The 21778-nt window shown below is 36.0% G+C and overlaps 2 protein-coding genes and 1 non-coding gene across 4 annotated transcripts; 2 read left to right on the plus strand and 1 right to left on the minus strand.

The window, feature by feature from the left end:
* Positions 7010 to 12799, plus strand: LOC109713057 (U-box domain-containing protein 33-like). 2 transcript variants are annotated; one of them, XM_020237011.1, is made up of 9 exons: positions 7010 to 7737; positions 7815 to 7936; positions 9290 to 9411; positions 9508 to 9612; positions 10148 to 10496; positions 10593 to 10751; positions 10841 to 11371; positions 11579 to 12358; positions 12436 to 12799. In XM_020237011.1, the coding sequence occupies exons 1-9, from the start codon at positions 7380 to 7382 to the stop codon at positions 12619 to 12621; spliced, it is 2712 nt and encodes a 903-aa protein (XP_020092600.1). In that variant the 5' UTR covers positions 7010 to 7379; the 3' UTR covers positions 12622 to 12799. The 2 variants fall into 2 exon arrangements, with proteins under 2 accessions (XP_020092600.1, XP_020092601.1); XM_020237012.1 differs by having other exon boundaries at positions 7011 to 7737; positions 10593 to 10733.
* Positions 12968 to 13039, minus strand: TRNAM-CAU. Its single transcript has one exon. It is a non-coding gene; the product is annotated as a tRNA-Met (tRNA).
* Positions 18098 to 21462, plus strand: LOC109712325 (probable glycerol-3-phosphate acyltransferase 8). The gene is given in 3 exon segments (XM_020235829.1): positions 18098 to 18794; positions 20600 to 20730; positions 20732 to 21462. Coding segments are annotated over 3 exon segments (1416 nt in total). The 5' UTR covers positions 18098 to 18146; the 3' UTR covers positions 21369 to 21462.

Below are 21778 nucleotides of genomic sequence, written 5' to 3' on the forward strand. Positions count from 1 at the left end.
CCCTCATCTAAGTTCTAAGCACCCTTAGATGAGGGATTGTAAATGTTACAATCCTTTTTAGGTTGTGGACTTAGGGTTTTTCGTGTTTAATTACCACAAAAGATCTCCGCTAGAATTAATTTTGCAGCTAAGTTGATCATAATGTTACCCAAAAGATCAATGCAGTGAATATAAAGCTCAGAAACACATTAAAGTAACCACTTCCTCACACATGAATGATAGATTTTAACACATTAGATTGTGAAACATCTAAAAAAAAAATGGTGAATCCAAGAAATTACAAAATGAACAAATTTAAAATTAGTTATGATATTATATTATTCAAAAGATCAATCTAATAAAAAATAGATTTAAAAATAGATTTAATTAAAACACACTACTCACATATAGAGCTAGGCTCCTATACTTTCGAAAGCACGAAGGCCTCCGTGTTGGTAAGTTATTTTCGACGATGGGACATCTGATTCGAAAATTGGCTTTGTTAGGCATGATATACACTATTAGAAATATTTAAAAACTAAATTTTAAAATTTTTTGATTTCGTTTGCTTAGTGGACGAGTAGTCTCAAAATGAATGACTAAAAATAAAAAAAATTATAAAAATAATGATAAAATATTCAAATTTTAAATCGGAAGTACTATTTTTGCTTTTGATGTTAAGTAAATTTTTTTTTTTAAGTTTTATGTAATTTGAATTTTTCTACACTGTTGAATTTACAAATGTATCACATCGGATATTAAAATAGTCACTGTTGAGACCCTTTGATCACTTGCTAAATGATATCGAAAAATTATAAAATTTAGTTTATAAAAAACTCTAATAGCATAGATTATATTTAACGAAGCCGATCGTCGAATCGAATGTCCCTATATCGAAAATAACTTATAAATACGGAGGTCTCTGTGCTTTTGAAACCATAGGCAACGTGCGCTTCACATATACATATAATAACAAATATATGTACCAAAATTAATCTCCTCACCAAACACATTAATATGAAGCTAATTATATGTTCCTTTTTTATAAGAAAAAAGAAAAGGTATCACAAATCCGTACTAGAACAAAGTCCAAGTAAACCCCGGACTAACTTGGTTGCTTTGACTTGGTTTTTTTTTTTTTTTTTTTTTTAATTTTTTTTTTTTAAGTATTACTTGTACAATATATAGTTTGACAAGTCAACAACCATTCTTGTACCAATAAAACAAAACAATAAAAACATGCTTATGATGGAATCTTAATAAGAACTTTGAAATTAATGATGCCACAAGTATTATTCCTCTTTATTTTTTTAAATATTTTTTAATTTTGGGACATTTAAGACTGCGTTTGGTACTGAAAATATTTCGGAACAATCCGGGATATTCCCTAATTGTAACCAAACGAAAGAAGAATAGGGCGGAACGGATTGCTCCGATCAAAGCGGGTTGTTCTGTAACAACCCGTTAAAAATTATTTCTAAGAAAACTGAGAATAACTTTATTCTTCTCTTTATTTTATTATTTAAATAGATATATAAATATTTATATTAATATAAATATTATTTTTTCTTGTATTATATTTTTTTAATTTGTATTGAAATTTATACTATTATTAATTAAAATTATAAGGATATCGTTACACATATTATCAATAAATTATATAAAATAGGTTATTATTATATCTAGTAAAATAAATATACTATTTTAAATTAAATTGTTACATAAAATATTATATTATAAATTACTATAAGAAATAATTTTATATAAAATATACTAATATAAATTAATTATTTTATTTTTAAAAATATATTTAGATATTATTCTACAATTTTTATTCAAATGCTACTAAAGAAATCCTCTAAAATATCCCCGAATGTATCCAAACATAAATTTATAATTATTTTATTTTATACCGGAGTATCCAGTGTTCTCGAAAATAATAAAAATTATTCTAAAAAATTTAGTTCTCCAAACAAACAGTCTTAGAGAGGTTTTATATGCATCGGTGAGCGTATTTTGAAGCGACAATCATTTTTTTGGTAAAATAAAAATTTATAAGTAATGATATGCGAACAGAAAAAAAATATTTCAGATTGCAAAAACAAAAAGTTTAATTTGAAACTGTTATTTTTAGTAAAGTAAACAAAATAATAAATCAATCAAACATGGATAAAAATAAAAATTAATATATTTATGTCTCAAATAAATCAATCAATCAATCAATCAATCAATCAATGAATTATAGAAAATATGGTAGATTTTAGTCCAATTAAAACCACTTAAAAATTTCTCTTCACAATTAAGATCAAAACCTTTCATTTGATGATCCCAAAATATGTCAATCAATCAAATCAATCAATCAACCTCACATAATAAAAACAAAAACAAAAAAAAGAATCCAACCGACTTTTCAACAGTAGAGAAGCATTTTGCATGAAAAATATCCCCTTTTGAATCCAAGGGAGGTCCCTTTCCTGGTGGATGTAAAACATATAACTTAGCTTCCAAGAAACTAAAATAGTAAATTTTATTTTTGGTCCTCAAACTATGAGGCGCATGATGATTTTATCTTCAAATTTTAATTAGCTATAATTTTTTTTTCGAACTATAAAGCATGTGATATTTTAGTTGTCAAATTTTCTGAATTGTAACAATATGTTATTTAATCATGCAACAATAATTAACTTGCTACATTACTTCGATTTTAGTGATTCATCAATATTTATTTTTGAAAAAAAAAAACGAGTATGAAACTTAATTGCAATGATTCAGAAGATTCGAGAGCTAAAGTATCGTATGCTTTATAGTTTGAACCAGAAATTTCAACGAATTCACTCTTAAGTTAATGCCATGAGTACTTTTTGTACCGCACAATTAATACTGGTTATTACTGTATTCTTAGTGCACATAATTATATACATATCATATTTATTCGAAAAAAAAAGTTAGGTATGAAACTTAATTGCGACAATTCAATTCAGAAGACTCGGGAATTTAATTCCATGAATACATTTTGTACCGTAGAATTAAGTACTAATTTTTGATGTACTTATAGGTTGCGTTCGGTTCAGATATAAGTAATAATTGTTTATTTCAGTAATAGATACAAATTTAGATATAAGTAGGAATTAGACCAATTTACGTTTGGATGAAAATTGAATTGTTACTAGAAATAAGATAAATAGTATTTTGATGGTTAAATTAGAATAAATGAAATAAAAGTTATAATTTTAAATTAAAATTATTTTATCTAATTACTTAAAATCAAAATATTACGTAAAAATAATTTAATAAATTAATAAATTTATTAGCTACGAATATTGTATAAGATAATGAAAATGTATTAATTCATTAATTAAATATAAAAATTAATTTAACTGTTTAATTAGTTAGTAAATTACTTTAGCTAGATAACTAGTAAAAAAATTAATATAAATATTAATGGTTGATCAATATAAATACTAATTAGTTTATGGACAAATACATTAAATTATTAATAATTAATTAGAATTAATTAATTAATTAATTGTTTGTTTATTTATTTATCTAAGTAATAAATAATGATTTGAATATATTAATTAGATTAATTAATAATTTAATACCATAATTAAAATTAAATTTAGACTTTAATTAATCTTGTTTCAGGAAAAAAGGTGTAACAACAGTTCCAGTCTTATACCAACTTATTTCAGAAATCCAAAAACTACTATTATCGGATACCAAACGCAGCATTTGAAAATAAAAAGAAAAAAAAAAACTTATTTCCCTTGTTTCCGAACCAAACACTGACCCCTGTTCTTAGCTTAAGCATTTAAAAAATAATAGTTGTGTATTTCACTTGACTCGAACTTAGATATGCTTTGGTCACCACAAATATATGATCCTTTATTTATATATTGATGAAACTAATTATAGCAGTGTTTTTTAGAATATTATTTTTATGGACTTTTAATTTGTTAGCATGTTTTGGCGCAAAGGCCTTTTATTAATTACCTCGTGTATGTAGTACAAAACGTTATGTACGCGATAATAATAAATTTAAAAAAAGTGAAAAACTCTTTTCGCGATCTCATCGTGTTTGTTTGCTCGTTAATGATCTTTAAGCTAAAATTAATTCTCAGTTGAGCTAATTTCAGTTGCAGAACTGAAATGTATGAAAAATTATAAATTATTTAGATCATATTTAATGATTTCGACCATCGATTGAGACATTTTTTAAAAAAACAACATGAAAGCAAAACTACAAATATTTATTTCTCTTTCATGGAGAGGTGGATAAGATGACGCTCGCAATTAATTACTGTGTCGGTGCAAACGCGGTTTCTTCTACGAAGCTACTTATCCCTTAAATTCTCTCCTTTTAATTTTTAGGATTAATTTTATACAGCTACTTATAAACATATTGTATATTTCTACGAAGTTTAATTTTTTATATTTATTTATGTAAAAGTTCAGTAATATTCATATTTATTCATCTGATTTATTATCGTTAAAATATAATTTATTTTTTAATAAAAAATAAGTGAAATGATATTTTTGCCATCATAAATATTTTTTTTTCAAAGGCTCTAATTATTAGAATTATACAGAAAAACGGTCATCTTCCATTTTTTTTAGCTACCATCACAAATAATATAAAAAGGGCAAAAAGGTCAATTCACCCCATTCACTAATCAGGGTTGAGTATTTTTTTACCTATGGTTAACTATATTTTTTCTAGCGGGTTCTAAAATCGGGGGTATATGTAAAAATATTAGAAATTTTGAAGAAATAAATATGAAAAGTTAAATTCTATAGAAATATATTTGCTATGGAGTTGTATTCAATCTAATTTCTATTTAATATGGGACTAATATTTTTAACAATAGGGTATGTGTTCTATTTAATTTGTTTTACTCGGTATGGTTCATAGGCTACTAGTTGTGAACCAGGTTCTTAGTCAACATACACTTGAACAAGCCCAAGTCTCAATATTAAACCATATTAGCTAGTTCACATCTCCTCTTTATTTTTTAATTAATTTTTATGGTATTATGTGTTAGTTAATTCTACTATGAGTGTACTATGAATCAGGATAGAGAGAACCATTATTCAAATTAATTGATTCCTTTCCTATCTTAATAATTTTCATTCAAAATTTGGCTGACATTCTGCTCTAATACCAACTGCGAAGCCCCACTTTCCAGTGGAACATCTATTTTAAAGCTGCTCTAATTCTAACATGCTTAACTTTATTTATATTGTGGACTTAACCACTATCCAACATATTATAGCTAGTTTAAGAACTTTCACAAGCACCAAACAATGTTAGACTCATCTTGCTAGTCTTAGCTGAGGAGCTGTACTCCACCCACGATGACCATCAACTGGAAAACCACGCTCTATCCACTATATGATTCTGACTCAGTCAAAATTTATCTCATAATTCCGACTGGTATCCGTAAATTACATGAATTAACACTACACTTGTCTTAAATTCTCAATAGGACAAGGTATTCCTAGGAGAAGTGCTTTACTTTTCTTGCCCACAATTATATGAGAGAGAGAGAGAGAGAGAGAGAGAGAGAAGCTTCGGTGCGGGAGCTTGTAGCGGACCCCACTCGGGATTCCGTACACACGTGGGCGAATCAAGGGGCCGAATAAAGGAATATTCCAAACTCGGGATTAGATCTTGACCGTTGGTTTGTCTCATTTGCGGTGGGCCCTACGCTAGCCCACTCTTCGTAGTTGTTCCCTGCACCGGGTGTCTATGAGCACCTCATAGACCTCACCATTAAAGCTCTATCATGATGTGACATATATTTCTAAAAGGAGATTTTTAATTAATTTGTTACGCCACGTATCCAATATCCTCGTTGCATTCTAGAATTTTTCATCATGGAGACTATATTAAGAATCGAACTCCTCTTTTATATTTATTTATTTATTTATTTTCTGTGACATTAAAAGGCGCATGCATCAAAAACTATAAATTTTCGACACCACTAATTTTTTAAGGGAAATGCTTTAATATTCATAACTTTTAAGGGTAACGTATTTCATCTACAACTATTTATTTTATTTTAAGAAAATGATTGGAAAGACGAATATAGTAATCATTTTATACATTTGATTGTACTCCTCATCTGTTAAATACTATATACTTATTAAGTGAATCGAAAAGATATGCTAAATAAGATATCCAAACAGAACCAGGAGTTTTTTAGATATTGTAAATCATGTCGATTATGTTAGATTTTTTATATTGAAATATTATGACTGTGAAAAGATACAGAACTTACTTGAACTGTAGATCATTTTGAATCGGCTAAACAATCTTTCAAAATTTTGATTTTACTATGTGACCTTTTAATTCGTTTGATTTGAATCAGTCAATTGTACTTTGACTATAAATTCATTAAAGTAAGTAACTAGTTTAAATTTTTATAGTTATGAAAATTGCATGAAGTATACCATAAAAAAAAATAAACGAAGCATTCAAAATTTTGAAATCAAAATGCTATTTACCGACTCAAATCAAACAAATTAAAAGGTTAGATAACAAAATCAAAACTTTAAAAAGTATGATAGTCGAATCAAAATAGTCCATAATTCAGATAAATTTTGTATGTTTTTACTTACTTTAATGAACTTATAGTAGTGAAAATTGCATAAAATATACTAACTTAGCATATAAAAAAAAAATAAAGCATTCAAGATTTCAAATTGCATGAAGTGTAGTAACTCACATATATAAAAAACAAAGCATTCAAATTATGAAATCAAAATACTGTCAACTGACTCAAATCAAACAAATTGAAAGGTTGGATAACAAAATTAAAACATCAGAAGGCAGAATAGTCGAATCAAAATAGTTCATAATTCGGATAAGTTTTGAATGTAGTCGAATAAAAAAAATTCATAATTCAGATAAGTTCAGTATATTTTTACTTATTGAGAAGAATAAAGTACTAGGTGTGGTGTTGTACATTGTGTATGATATGTATGGATACAACAGGTGCAGTAAATAATTTCTCTTCTCTCTCTCTCTCTCTCTCTCTCTCCATTCCTTAGGATGGGTTTAGGAATTGGGCAGCAGCTTCCCATAGCCCCCATAAAGAAGCTTCTCTAATAGCAATAATAACATCCATGCTAGAGAGAGAGAGAGAGAGAGAGGAAAAGAAAAAAAAAAGAAAAAGCTTAGGCCAAAAGTGCTTAATTTGTGAAAAAGCTTAAGCCCAAAGTGCTTAATTTGTTCCCTTGCTTTTGTCATCTCACCTTTCCTGTTTCCTAGTTTTCCGTGTGCACGGGAAATAACTACCTTTGGGATCAGCTTTCTAGAAAGATAGGAAAGAAAAGTAGATCACATATTTGTAGTAAAACTTAAAAAAAAAAGCTTTTTTTTTTTTTTTTCGTCTTTTATGGCCGTTGGGGGGTCCTCGGTCCCCGTGTCTTCGCCGCCGCTGCTGTCGTCGTCGTCGTCGCAAATGGGGAGGAGCTTCACGCGAACGGCGAGCGCGCGGTCGACAGCGGCGGCGGGCGGAGGGGGCGGGCAAGGCAGTGAGCTGACGCCGATAGAGGAGGAGTTGTCAGCAGAGAAACAGACAGATTTAATAGCAGAAACAGCAGCAGCAGCAGTGCAGGAAAAAATGCACGTCGCGGTGGGGAAGGAGGTGAAGGAGACGAAGGCGAATCTCGCGTGGGTGTTGAGAAACACTCCGCGGGATAAAACGATCGTCGTCGTTCACGTTCATTGCCCTGCTACAATGATTCCGATGAGTAAGATCTTTTCCGCGCGCGCTTAATAACAAAAATCTCATTATTTTTATCTTAATCTTTAACCTATTGATTTTCAGTGGGAGCCATGTTTAGTGTGGACAAGCTAAGAGAGCAGGAGGTGACTGCACATAGACACCTTGAGAGGCTGAAGATGAGCAAAGTCATAAGAGAGTACTTGGAGATTTGTGCCTCTTCTAAGGTGGAGCTTTAAACCTCTTTAATTTAATCATCATTCCCTCTTAATTTCTTTTTAAACATTGGAAAGTTGTGATGAACAACTAAGAATTGTGAGGTTCTCTTAGTAAGTAATTGATCATGGAATTTTTTTTTGAAAAAAAAAAAAAATTCTCCAAAACACCTGCAAAAGGTTTTGGCTAAGATTAGGTGACAAATCCTCTGAAATACAATGCTTTAGAATTGATTCAGAAAAGGCTTAATTTCTTTGTAGGGATAATTACCTTTATAACCTTCAAAACTTCTGAAATATTTGATATACCCCCAACTGTTTTTTTATTTCGAATATATCCCTCGTATATTTCTTCGTTATTCAAAAATACCTCCGCTGTTAATACCCTTTTATGTCATCTTGGATTAAACTCAGGTTAAATTTGTATAAGAGTTTAAAAAGATCAAAATACCTATTTTGTCTCTGACTTGAGGGCAAATAAGAAAAGTTGATGAAGGTAGAAGGGTATACTTGAAAGGACAAAAAGTCAAAATAGTTTTTTTACCCCCGACTTTAGAGCAAATAAAAAAGTTGGCGATGGTAAAACAGTATATTTGAAAGAACAAAATAGTAATTTCACATAGATAACGATTGTTCTTAACAGTTTTCTAATAGAATTTAGGAGTATATTTGAAAGAACTTGAAACGTTCGAACAATAGTTTAATATTATCCTTCTAAGAGGGATAAATAAGAAAATATGGAACTTTACAGAAGTATATAAGCAATTGCCCCTTCTTTAATACTATGGTTCTCAAAAACCATAAAAATCTATAAACTTACATGAACTATGAAACATTTTGATTTGACTATTGGATTTTTAAACATTTTGATTTTACTATCTAATTTTTAATTTAGATGCGTTATTTATTTTTATGGGTTTGATTAGTACATACCATAGATTTGTGGGGCTATAAATCTATTGAAGTAAGCGATGAGCCTAAATTTTATACCGAAAGGATTGTCAAATTGTTTAAATCAAGCAAATTGAAAGGTTCGGCACCACAGCTAAAATTTTGAAAGATTGGATAGTCGAATCAAAATAAATCACGGTTCAGGTAAGTTCTATATAGATTTTTACCTTTTTTCATTCCATAGGGTTTAGAAGTTATCAGAACAACCACTATCCCATCACAATATGACCTTTTCCAACTTATATACAACATTTATAATATCTTAAGATCTGCAACTATAATAAGTTTGATTGATCCATCATACACCATTAGCTATAGTATACACATTGAATGCAAATTTGACAGTTTGAAGAATGAAGGAAAAAAAGAAACTTTTCAAGCAATCCAATAACAACACCTTGATTGCATTCGCAGTTTCGCGCTGAAACTCTGGTAATTGAGGCAGATGATATCGCGAAAGGCCTCGTAGATCTCGTTGCTCGACATCGGATCACCTCGCTCGTCATGGGGGCGGCGGCCGACAAGCACTATTCAAGGCATGCACCTGAAAACATTTAAATCAGACTTTGTCATTGGTGAATTTGAGTTAAGATAGAATCTTCTTCACTATTATTGACTTATGATATGAGCAGGAAAATGGCAGTGCCAAAATCAAGGACAGCCCTCACAGTGCAGGCAAAAGCAGACCCATCATGCAGTATCACCTTCCTTTGCAAAGGGAACCTAATATGTACCAGGTATGGTCCACTTAACTATGGTTCCGGATCACTTTCGTTCGAATCGATCTTTTGGTTAATATGGTAGCAGAGACGATTCGAAGGTGATAAGAACTCAAACACCCCTAGCCCCTGATTTACCAGCGATTTGCCACTAAATGATTTGATCTTCATTTTCTACTAGCTTAAGCTGTTAAATGGTAGAGTATGAGATACTGAGTTTGAATTTTAAGCCTCAAAAGTATCGTTAAAATCCTACCATTTACTTCAAAGACCCCAAGTGTTGTGGTTGTGATTATGACACCACCATCTAGGAACTTGACACTTTTACGAGTACTTATTATATTTTGTATGTTTTTATTCAATATCTTCTGATGTGGGATTATTGAAATGAAACAGAGTGCTTTCTCGAGGCTCCAAAAGATGTTCTTGTTTTTGAAACCTTTTTCATCTACTCAGTAATCTTTTCACATAATCAACTAGCTGAGTGTTCTAATTGTACTTGTTGTTTCTTTAATGGTTTTGTATGATTTTTAAGTCCAATTGTTCCTCACAGAGAAGCTGGTGCACAACTACAAGGATCTATGATGTCAGCAAGTTCATCTGAAACAAATCCTAGTTCTGTCACCAACCAAGCAGACTACAACAGGTCAAGATCCTTACCTGAAAGGCAGAGTGAGCCACTTCACATGCAGGGCGCGTTGCAGCAGCGGTCGAGATCGGCCAATTTTGTCTCAACAGGAGGCGTGGCTGTTGCTGTATCACCCCCACTGCCCGAGGGGAACTTCCCAGTCCTGCAAGAAGGTACGTCGACGAGCCAATCTCCGCGCTCGAGCCACCAACATAGTTCGGAGAGCGACATAACGGCTTTTTCTTCGCTGCCTTCGTCTCCTCGCGATGAATCTGTAAGCGAAGTTCAGCAATGTCTGCTTAATCGAAAACAAGTACATGTTGCTAGATAAGAATCTCAGTAAGCGAATAATTCATGATTCTCTTCGCAGGAGGATACTTGGGTTGAGAATGATGTATATGAGCAACTGAAGAATGCCCTCATAGAGGCGGAGGACTTAAAGCGCGAAGCATATGAAGAGTCCTGCCGGCGCAAGAAGGCCGAGAGAGATTTGGTTGGGGTTGCTCAAAGAGTAAGGCTTTCTATATCGGTGAGAAATTACAATTCTTCTTTTATCGCCTTTCGCCTGCGTAATCAGATTTGAAGAAGGCGAATCACGAAGCCGATTTTCTCACGCAGGCTAAAGCAGCCGAGAGTTTACACATCAAAGAGATGAGACTGAAGAGAGATACAGAAGAAGAACTGGCAAGAAAAAACGCGGAACTTGAAGATCTCAGAAAAGTGCATGAACAAATTCTCGTCGAATTGAAGAATGCAAATGAGCAAAAAATGAAACTAGCTATCCGTGTCGCAAACTGTGAGCGCGTGATTAAGGAATTCGAAGCCAAAGCATCGGAAGCCCACTCGATCCAAGAAAAGCTCCGACAGGATGTCGGAAAGTTCGAGAAGGAAAGAAATGAGGCTGTAAGAGAAGCTGAAGAGTTGCGGAAAGAGAAAGAGGAAACAGTCTCGAGCGCGCTAGCGAGAGCGGCCTTCTCGGAGTTCACCTATTCGGAGTTGGAGGAAGCGACGAATAACTTCGACACGTCGTTGCTGATCGGCGAAGGTGGATACGGAAAAGTGTACAGGGGCTTCCTTCGCCACACGGTGGTGGCCATAAAGATGTTGAATCCTCAAGGGATCCAAGGAGAAGTCGAGTTTCATCAAGAGGTAATTCGCTGCTATTCGACTTGTCTTAACATCTCGATGCCGGCATGCGTATATTAGTGTTCGATTGCGCTGAAAATCCCTAATGTTTTGCGAATTTTTCACTTCAAACTGTAAATGTGTCATTTTTAACAGGAGTTAACACAAAGAACTACAAGAAAACACTTAGAAAATAAGTTTTCAGCACCATAACTTTGCGAAACTTTGCAGGTGGAGATTCTCAGCAGAGTGAGGCACCCAAACCTTGTAACCCTGATAGGAGCATGCCCGGAAGTCCGAGCTCTCGTTTACGAGTTTCTACCAAACAGAAGCTTAGAGTACCGACTTACGCTGAAAGATCCAACACAGGCACTCACCTGGCAAGTCCGCATGCGGATCGCGGGCGAGATCTGTTCAGCACTCATCTTCCTCCACTCGACGAAGCCTCAATGCATAGTCCACGGAGACCTGAAGCCCGACAACATCCTCCTCGATGCAAACTACGTGAGCAAGCTCGGTGACTTCGGCATTTGCTGCCTCCTCGACCAGTCGAGCTCCACCGTCACCGCCTTCCACCAAACTTACGCTCCGAAGGGCACTATCCCCTACATGGACCCCGAATATGTTTCCTCGGGGGAGCTCACGCCGCAGTACGACGTGTACTCCTTCGGAATCGTGCTCCTTCAACTGATCACCGGAAAGGGCCCGTTTAAAATTCGGAACGAAGTGCAAGATGCATTGCAGAAGGGGTGCATAAGGGAGCTACTGGATGCTTCTGCCGGAGAGTGGCCCTTCGACGTGGAGGCCGATGAGCTGGCCTACTTAGGTGTGAGATGCTGCGATCCGAAACGAAAGAAGCGGCCCGAACTCGCAGAGGTTTGGAGGATGCTCGAGCCCGTGACGAATGCCGCCTCGTCCGTCGGTTCATCGTCGACATCTTCTTCTGAATTTTCGTCCAACATCGACGCACAAAACTACGCGCCATCCTACTTGATCTGCCCAATAACAAAGGTTAGTACTGCATGATTGGTACTGAAAACTTTTTCATAGTTGCAGTAATGCAGATTCTTATTGATTTGGAATTGCAGAAACTTATGAAGGACCCGCACGTCGCAGCGGACGGATTCACGTACGAAGCTGAGGCTATGAAAGGGTGGCTCCGCAGCGGGCGCGACACTTCCCCCGTGACGAAACTCAGGCTGACGAATTGCGAGCTCGTCCGAAACCACGCCGTGCATTCGGCAATTCAGGAATGGTTACAGAAGCAGCAATGATGCATGTCCACTAACTGATGTATACTTCATCTGCAGTATCTGTATATACCATATGATCAGATACAAAGAGAATCATTTTTGCCCCTTTTTTTTTACTTCTATTTTTTTTTGAATTCCATGTGTAAATTCCATGTACATATATTAGATGGTTGAATTCATTGGTAGAATTAATTAATTATGTTCATGGGCAAGCTAATTTAAAAACTATAAGATTATTTTTTAAAAAAAAATTAAATATAAATTGGAAAGCTTCTCTAATTAGTATCAGAGCCAGGTTTCGATCCTGGGACCTGTGGCTTATCGGTCCACCACGTGACCCCCTGGGAAGTCGGGGCGTCACAGATGGTATCAGAGCCAGGTTTCGATCCTGGGACCTGTGGGTTATGGGCCCACCACGCTTCCGCTGCGCCACTCTGATTTGATATTAGATTATGTATTTCAACTATTTTAGAGAGCAGATTATTCACGGCCCAAATGTAATTGGGCCCACTTCTGGTTTGGATTTGATGAGCCTATCGATGTTGGGCTGGGCCTTGATTGATTTAGGTTAACAAGATGAGATTTGGGTTGACTGTTTGACCCACTTATTAACCGCTTTTCTAATAGCTGCTCTGGCGAATGATACTAACGCAGTTGATTTTACTACTCGCTGATCAAATTAAGTCTGTAAATGGTGATAGGGTTTAACGAGTCTATCTGTCGATAAAAGAAAAGATTGTCAGAAGTAAACGCCACTCTTTGCTCTAGTTAGCCTCGGGCATTGGGTGTCGGACGACATTAAGGGCATGTTTGGCAAGCAAGAAGAACGGCATACTGCATTGGCTGCTGAGCAGAAATTGAGATAGCAAATCCTCGACACGGAACCGTAACTTGCTTTGTTACGCAAATTTTCCGTACTATTAAGTTTCACATGTGATTTAATCGAAAACAAACAGCCCTAAAACTCCAAATATTTTTACCTCGAATAACATTTTGCACATTTAAGAATCATGACATAACTCCATATCTCTTTGTTTTTCCCAAAATTTTATTTTATAGTTTTCTTCCTTAATTAAAAATTCACTATTTATCTTACATTTTTTTTATTTCCTTTCAAATGGCACATCCAAAAGATTTAATGATACATTTTGACTTGTGGAAAGTATTTATTAGGTTTTTAATGCTATGGAAAACACTCACTTCATAGTAGATATAGGGGGATTCCTTCTTGTCACTCTCATTGGTAGAATTAAATGCACTTGGTTTAACCATATCCCCTCAAAGTAATTACTCAAAATTAGTACATCTTTGCCACTCTTCTTAGTCCCCTTGTGCCTATAAATCTCCCTCAATGCTTTCAATGTCTTCATCACAAGTTAATTATTTCATATTTGAGAAGATTTTCTCCTTTTTTTTTGGTGGGTAAGCTGGGATCGGACTCTGAGCCTTATGCTCGATTCTACGATACTCGACCCTTTCGTCGTATTCGCAAATCATAACGGCTCGAGGCTCAGATCCAATCCCATCCTTCCCATTCAAAAAATTGTTGCAGTTGCGGAAGAAAAAAGAAAGAGGCTTTATTCTGATTTTTTAATTTTTATTTTTCTAATGAATAAAATAGGTAGTGTCCTATTCACATACAATTATCTTTTTTCTTTCTGGGGTAAGAAAATTATTATCTACAGTATTTATTTCAATTGTCTTTTCCAGCGATTATGAGCAAAAATGGGTCCAAAGCTTTTGTAACTTCATTAAGCTTGGTCCAAAAAGATGTGCTACATTTTTAGAGCATGTTTTGTTGCACCTGAATATCAAAAATTGCAGTTAAAATTATATCATTAAAATTATATTAGGAGATTGATCGTTCCTAGCGCAAGTGGCAAAAAACTTGATGCTTAGTACCCGAGGTTCCAAGTTCGAATCCTAATTGATTCACATTTTTAGCTAAATTTATTTCTATATGAAATAAACGAAGCAAAAAAAAAATTATATTAGGGAAAAAAAAAATATTAGGAGGCTCAAATCAACAGCAATAATTGGAACTACATCAAAATTAACCAACAATTTTTGAAATGTTAGTTTGGCTCGCATTGAATAGAAATTACTTGAAAATGCCTGAGCGGTTATTGCTTCATAAAATTCTCTCAATAATTATTTATTACATTAAGAGCAGTAACTTTAAATTAGAACTTCCAACTTTAAAATATAAATATTATGATAAAGTATTATTTCTTTAATTTCTCAAAATCTACTGATCAAATTAGGAAAACTGCTTGAAAAGTTGGAACAAACAATGACTTAGGGGGTGTTTGATTCTTTATAAAAAACTATTTTTCAGAAAAAAAAAATTATTTTACTTTTCCAATAGTAGTAATTTGAGCCAAACAAGCAATAGTTTTTTTTTTTTTTCCTATTTAGAGAACAAACAAAACATGCGGCGTACACAAAGGAGGTTTCCAATTTAGGTTTCCCTTCCACCAGTAAATGCGAGGAAGATGCGAAGTAGGTGATCTCCTGAACCAAATCTCAAGGGCTTAAAAAAGCTTGGAAAAAAATTGGATGAGAAAAAATGTGAATTGAGTTGGTTTTGGTTGATTCTTCCACATCTACTACAGCGACACTGATGTTGTGGTGGAGAAGAGGACACTGCATGAGTCTTTAATTCAACTACTCAAACCTAACTACCTCAATCGGGAACGAATGTCAGGATCTTTTGTTTGAATATATAAATATCTTACTCAATATATATAACATTTAGTAGATATAAAGTGTTATCAAATATCCTGGTATTTGCTTTTTTAAATTAAGCTTTTCGAAATAAATATATTATTGTGTCAAGTTATGAATGCAAACACCGTTCAAGAAGCAAAAGCAACAAAAGCATATCTCACCGACTGTCCCTAACGTAAGTGGCAAAAAACTTGGTGGTTGATATTCAAATTTTTAAGTTCTATTGATTCACATTTCTAATTAAGTTTATTTTTTAAAAAAATAAATAAAGTGGATAATATGCTGCTATCTATCTATCAAATATTTAATTATACTATCAAATATTTAATTATACTGATTAAAAATTTTGTTAAATTGAATGGCTTAATTAGTTATTATTATTTAATTAATTCAGTATTAGTTACTACAAATAATTAAATTTATTACATTCCATTAAATTTATTTAAATTTTTTTTAAAAATTAGAGTGTCAGTTGAAAAATTAAAAATTTAGGAGGGTATTTTAGATTCTACTATAGTAGACGGGTCTCCGCACATTTTTTTTTTGGCCAATTTGCATAAAAAATTCACTTATTTTGGACTTTTGCAAAACCGGGCCACCTTTTTCGTTTTTGCAGATTCGGTCCGCTTTTTCAGCAAACTGACCAAAATACCCTTATTACTTTTTCTCTTTCCTCTTTCTCTCTCTTCTTCGTTTCTCTCGTTCTTATTTTTTTCTCGCCGGCAGAGCGGAGGAGGAGCGGAGGCGGAAACGGTCCGTTTCGCCTCTCACCCTTATGCTCTCGCCCTCGCCCTTGCCCTCGTCCATGCACCCCCCATCTTCCTCGCCTCCGACCCCGCCAAGGCCGCGTCGCGACTTTTTTTTTTTTGCTTTTTTCTTTTCTTTTCTTCTCCGACTCTTCTCCACCGTCTCCGATGACGACGCCTCTCGCCCTTCCCCGCCCTTCTCATCTCTCTCTCTCCCCCATTTTCTACCGCCTCCGACGACGATTTATCTTCGCCGGCGCCGACGTCGACACCGTAGAGGTCACTGCGGCGCTACAGTCTCGGAGCGGGGGGTCCTTAGCGGCGTCGTCACCGGCGCCGTAGCGGTTGGCAGAGAAGGTGACAAAAAAAATTATAGAAAAAACAGAAAAAAAAAATAAAGATAAAAAATTTTATAAAAAGAAGGATGAAGATGAAATTGCATCTTTAATTACAAAAAAAATTATAAATTGCACTATTTAAGATGTAAACTGCTGCTTTAAGATAAAAATTACTCTTTAAACGAAAATTGTACTATTTTTTATCTTAAACTGCATCATTTTAAGTGATATTTATACTGTTTCTCCTCTTGTTGCATTGTTTCTCCTATTGTTGCACTGTTTCTCCTCTTGTTTATACAGAAATGGTGCAACAAGAGGAGAAACAGTATAAATATATCTTAAAAAGGTGCAGTTTTTTCTCTTATTGCATTGTTTCTCCTCTTGTTGCACTATTTCTCCTATTATTTACACAGAAATGGTACAACAAGAGGAGAAACAGTGCAATAAGAGAAGAAACAGTAGATATATCTCTTAAAACAGAGCAGTTTCTCCTCTTGTTGCACTATTTCTCCTCTTGTTACACAAAAATGGTGCAACAAGAGGAGAAACAGTATATCTATCTCTTAAAACAGTGCAGTTTCTCCTCTTGTTGCACTGTTTCTTCTCTTGTTATACTATTTTTTCTCTTGTTTATACAGAAATGGTGCAACAAGAGGAGAAACAGTGCAACAAGAGGAGAAACAGTATAAATATCTCTTTAAAGGGTGCAGTTTAAAATAAAAAATAGTGTAACAAGAGGAGAAATGATGCAACAAGAGGAGAAACAGTGCAACTTTTGTTTAAAGAGTGTAACTTTCATCTTAATGGATGCAGTTTACATCTGAAAGAGTGTAATAAGAAGAGAAACAGTGTAAATATCTCTCAAAGAGTGTAATTTTCGTTTAAAGAGTATAGTTTTCATCTTAAAGCTGCAGTTTATATCTTAAGTAATGCAACTTATAATTTTTTTTACAGTTAACGATATAATTTCATGTTTATCCTTCTTTTTATATAATTTTTTATCTTTATTTTTTTTCTATTTTTTTTATAATTTTTTTTTGTCACCCTCTCTGCCAACAGTCACGTGCCGGCGACGACGCCGCTAAGGACCCCCGCTCCGAGCCTGTAGCGCCGCAGTGACCTCTACGGTGTCGACGTCGGCGCCGGCGAAGATGCATCGTCGTCGGATGCGGTAAAGAATGAGGGAGAGGGAGAGATGAGAAGAGCGGGGAAGGACGAAAGAGGCGTCGTCGTCGGAGTCGGTGGAGAAGAGTCGGAGAAGAAAAGAAAAGAAAAAAGCAAAAAAAAAAAAAAGTCGCGGCGCGGCCTTGGCGGGGTTGGAGGCGAGGAAGGTGGGGGGTGTGTGGACGAGGGCAAGGGCGCGCGCGAGGGCGAGGGCGAGAGAATGAAGGTGAGAGGCGAGACGGACTGTTTCCGCCTCCGCTCTGCCGACGAGAAAAAAAAAAGAACGAGAGAAATAAAGAGGAAAGAGAAAAAGTAAAAAGAGTATTTTGGTCAGTTTGCTGAAAAAGCGGACCGAATCTGCAAAAACGAAAAAGGTGGTCCGATTTTCCAAAAACTCAAAATAAGTAAATTTTTTAAGAAGGTTATTACCGTAATTTCACCTCCACAGTCGTTGTCACTCCCATTACGCCTCCCCCATCCTATAAATCGCACGGCATTCCCTCCGTTCGCACCCCAAAATCCCCAAAAACAATTCCAAATTCCAAATTTTTGAATTCAAAATTCATAGATGGGCTCGAACGGTCGCCGTACCTTCCCGCCGATCTCGAAGTTCTCCGCCGCGGCGCGCGGCGGCGGCGGAGGAGGAGGAGGGGTGGCGGCGGCGGACCTGGACGGGACGCTGCTGGTGTCGCGGAGCTCGTTCCCGTACTTCTTCCTGGTGGCGGTGGAGGCGGGGAGCTACCTCCGGGGGCTGGCGCTGCTGCTGCTGGCGCCGGTGATCCTCGCGCTCTACGTCGCGGTCTCGGAGCCGGCGGCGATCGAGCTCCTGATCTTCGCGTCCATGGCGGGGCTGCGCGCGCGCGACGTCGAGGCGGCGGCGCGGGCGGTGCTGCCGCGGTTCTACGCGGCGGACGTGCGGGCGGAGGCGTGGGAGGCGTTCCGGGCCTGCGGCGGGCGGCGGAGGCTGGTGGTGACGGCGAACCCGCGCGTGATGGTGGAGGGGTTCGTCGGCGAGTGGCTCGGCGCCGAGGTGGTGGGCACGGAGATCGAGGTGGAGCGCCGGACGGGGCGCTGCACGGGGCGGGTCCGGCCGCCGGGGGTTTTGGTCGGGGACAAGAAGAGGGTGGCGCTCCAGAAGGTTCTCGGGCCCGGGGTACGGCCCGACTTGGGGTTGGGGGATCGAGACTCCGACCACGACTTCATGGCCATTTGCAAGGTACCTACCCATATAGATTTTCTATCTTCCTACTTTTCCATCTATCACTACGAAATTCAGTTTATATTCGCCTGGATTATTAACGAGTCGAACACGAGCAAACTGATTTCCATACGTATTTGGCTCATTAAGATTTCGATCCGAATTTATTTATTAATAGACGATGATTTTGAACTTATTTCGAGTCGAATATGAGCTGAATTGCTAGCTCTACTGCATATACCTTGAATGTGGATCGAGAATCGGTTCATGCTTTTTTTTTTTTTCTTTTTTTTTGAAAATGGAGATGGTTGGGTTAGCTAAAAATTAAGGTTTAGTTTTCTCTCTCTCCCACCTCCCCACTATCGAATTGGGTGATCCCAGTCTACCAACTCATCCATAGACCAACTCAACACCTTTAATAAAGGAGCAATGCGCCTCACTCGAATTTAAAATTTTCTGTTTTGATATCATACAAAACAACTGTTGTACTCTAAAAATTTAAAATTATTACATAAGTATATTTTTATATTTTTATATTTAATATTTTTAATATATATACGTATAAATTTTACATCCTAGATTTTGTGCGGCCTGAATATACTCAATTTGCTTCGATTTTTTGGGATGTAATTGCATTCATTAACTCTCTGGAAGTTGTTAGGGGTTGTGATTGGTGTTAACGTCTCATAAATGTAGATCGTTAATTAAGATATTTCTATATGTAGTTTAAACCAGGTTCAACCTATTTAGTACGGATAATGTCTACTATATATATCTTTTAAAACTTGTGAAATATTTAATTTATTTTTAATTTTTAGAATTATTCTTTTTATTTTTAAATTTGCTCCTGAAATATCTTAGATTTTTTTAAAATATACCTTTGCCGTTGAAAGTTTATTGGATAAATTGGAGTTTTTAAAAGGTATTTTAAAAAATAAAGGATAAATTTAAAAATGTTGAAAAGTAGTGGAGGATACATAAGTAATTGCCTCAAACCGCAAAAATCTAGATCCGCAATTTTGTATCGAGTCATGTTAGATTTTGAAATTGAGGATATTTCATAACTTATAAAAATAATTAAATATTTTTTATCATACTTTTGATTGCGCAAAATATATTTTTTTCACAACTCCAAACAAATATATTTTTACTTGCAGCCATTTTAATTAAATGTTCGACAAATAAAGCGAAAGTTTTAACTTAAAATGTTTAGTTTTTTGAATACAAATAGTTCCTTAAATGACCAGTTAAATTGTCATTCATCGAACGGCAATATATTTAACAGTAAAATTAAACTCATCCTAAATATTTATTGTTCAAAATATGAAAATTAAAAATTAACTAATTAAAAAATGATTGATGGTTAATTGTAAGTGGCAAAGAGTTTCTAATGTTCTAAATTCGAAGTCTAATTATTTTATATTTCTAAATATTTTTTTAAAATTTTCATGCATGAAATATATGATAAATTCAAACCAAACACCACCTAAAACCACTTATAGTATGAACTCTACATATGAAATATATAATAAATATTTATATAAATATCAGCGGGGAGGAGCTTACGATCTGCTGTCATGCGATGGTTTTGTTTCTATTCAAGAATTATAATCTTTTCTTTTAGCATTTAACTTTTTTTTAAAAAAAAATTAGTATTAAAAAAGAACCAGCAAATCTTTTGAGTAAAGACAAAATTAACACGTAACAGTGAATTATAAACTCCGTAAGGAGATATTGTTGGGGAGCTCTCCTCTGCAGTTTTATCCCCTTGTATAACTAACATAACTAACTGAAATTTTTTTTTTTTTAAATTTGAAATGAAGGAAGCATACATGGTTCCCCCAAACCCTGAGGCAGCCCGGGTGGCCCCGGAGAAGCTGAACTCGCCGGTCATCTTCCACGACGGCCGCCTCGTGCGCCGGCCCGACCCGCTGACGGCCCTGCTGACCGTCCTCCCCGGGCTCCCTCTTCGTCTGCAACCACCGCACCGCCCTCGACCCCATCATCGTCACCGTCGCCCTCGGCCGCCCCGTCTCCTGCGTCACCTACAGCGTCAGCCGCCTCTCCGCCGCCCTCTCCCCGATCCCCGCCGTCCCCCTCTCCCGCGACCGCGCCACCGACGCCGCCCGCATCAAGGCCCTGCTCCAGCGCGGCGACCTCGTCGTCTGCCCCGAGGGCACCACCTGCCGCGAGCCCTTCCTGCTCCGCTTCTCCGCGCTCTTCGCCGAGCTCGCCGACCGCATCGTGCCCGTCGCCATCGACACCGCGCAGGACGTGTTCTACGGCTCCACGGTGCGCGGCTGGAAGTGCATGGACCCCTACTTCTTCTTCATGAACCCGCGGCCCGGCTACACCGTGACGTTCCTCGACCCGCTGCGGCCGGAGGACACCTGCGGAGGCGGCGGCCGCTCCCCCGTCGACGTCGCCAACCACGTGCAGCGCCTGATCGCCGCCGAATTAGGGTTTAAGTGCACCATGCTCACCAGGAAGGACAAGTACATGAAGCTTGATGGGAACGATGGCAAAGTCCACTCTAATAAGAATAAGATCAAATCCTCCTCCTCCTCCGAAAAAGAGCAAAAGGAACACTAGCGAAAATTATGTGTACAATGACATATAAAGATAAAATAATATAGCTGAACTATGAATTATTTTGAGTCGGCGATTTAATCTTTTAAACTTTTAATTTTGATACTCAATTTTTTAATTCGTTTGATTTGAATCAGTCAGCAGTACTTTCGGTTCAGAATTTAAATTATAAAAATTATATAAAGTATATTAAGTATATCTGTAAAGATAAATAATGTATTCTAATTTGAAATTAAAGTGCCTTCGACATCACACTTCCTAATATCAAATCAAATAAATTAAAAGATAGGATAGTTAAATCAAAATTTTAAAAGATTGAATATATAGTCGGCTCTAAATAGTCAAGGTGAATATATTATCAGAGCGGAGTCTCGACTGATCCATTACATCCTAAGTTCTCAAAACTTTTTTAC

The sequence above is a fragment of the Ananas comosus genome, linkage group 7 (assembly GCF_001540865.1).
Source record: "Ananas comosus cultivar F153 linkage group 7, ASM154086v1, whole genome shotgun sequence".
Classification (NCBI taxonomy): domain Eukaryota; kingdom Viridiplantae; phylum Streptophyta; class Magnoliopsida; order Poales; family Bromeliaceae; genus Ananas; species Ananas comosus.

Coding starts and splice junctions, on each gene's coding strand:
- LOC109713057 (XM_020237011.1), top strand. CDS start 7,380: ATGGCCGTTGGGGGGTCCTCGGTCCCCGTGTCTTCGCCGCCGCTGCTG. Junction 7,937..9,289: donor AGATTTGTGCCTCTTCTAAG/GTGGAGCTTTAA, acceptor TTGCATTCGCAG/TTTCGCGCTGAAACTCTGGT. Junction 11,372..11,578: donor AAGTCGAGTTTCATCAAGAG/GTAATTCGCTGC, acceptor GAAACTTTGCAG/GTGGAGATTCTCAGCAGAGT.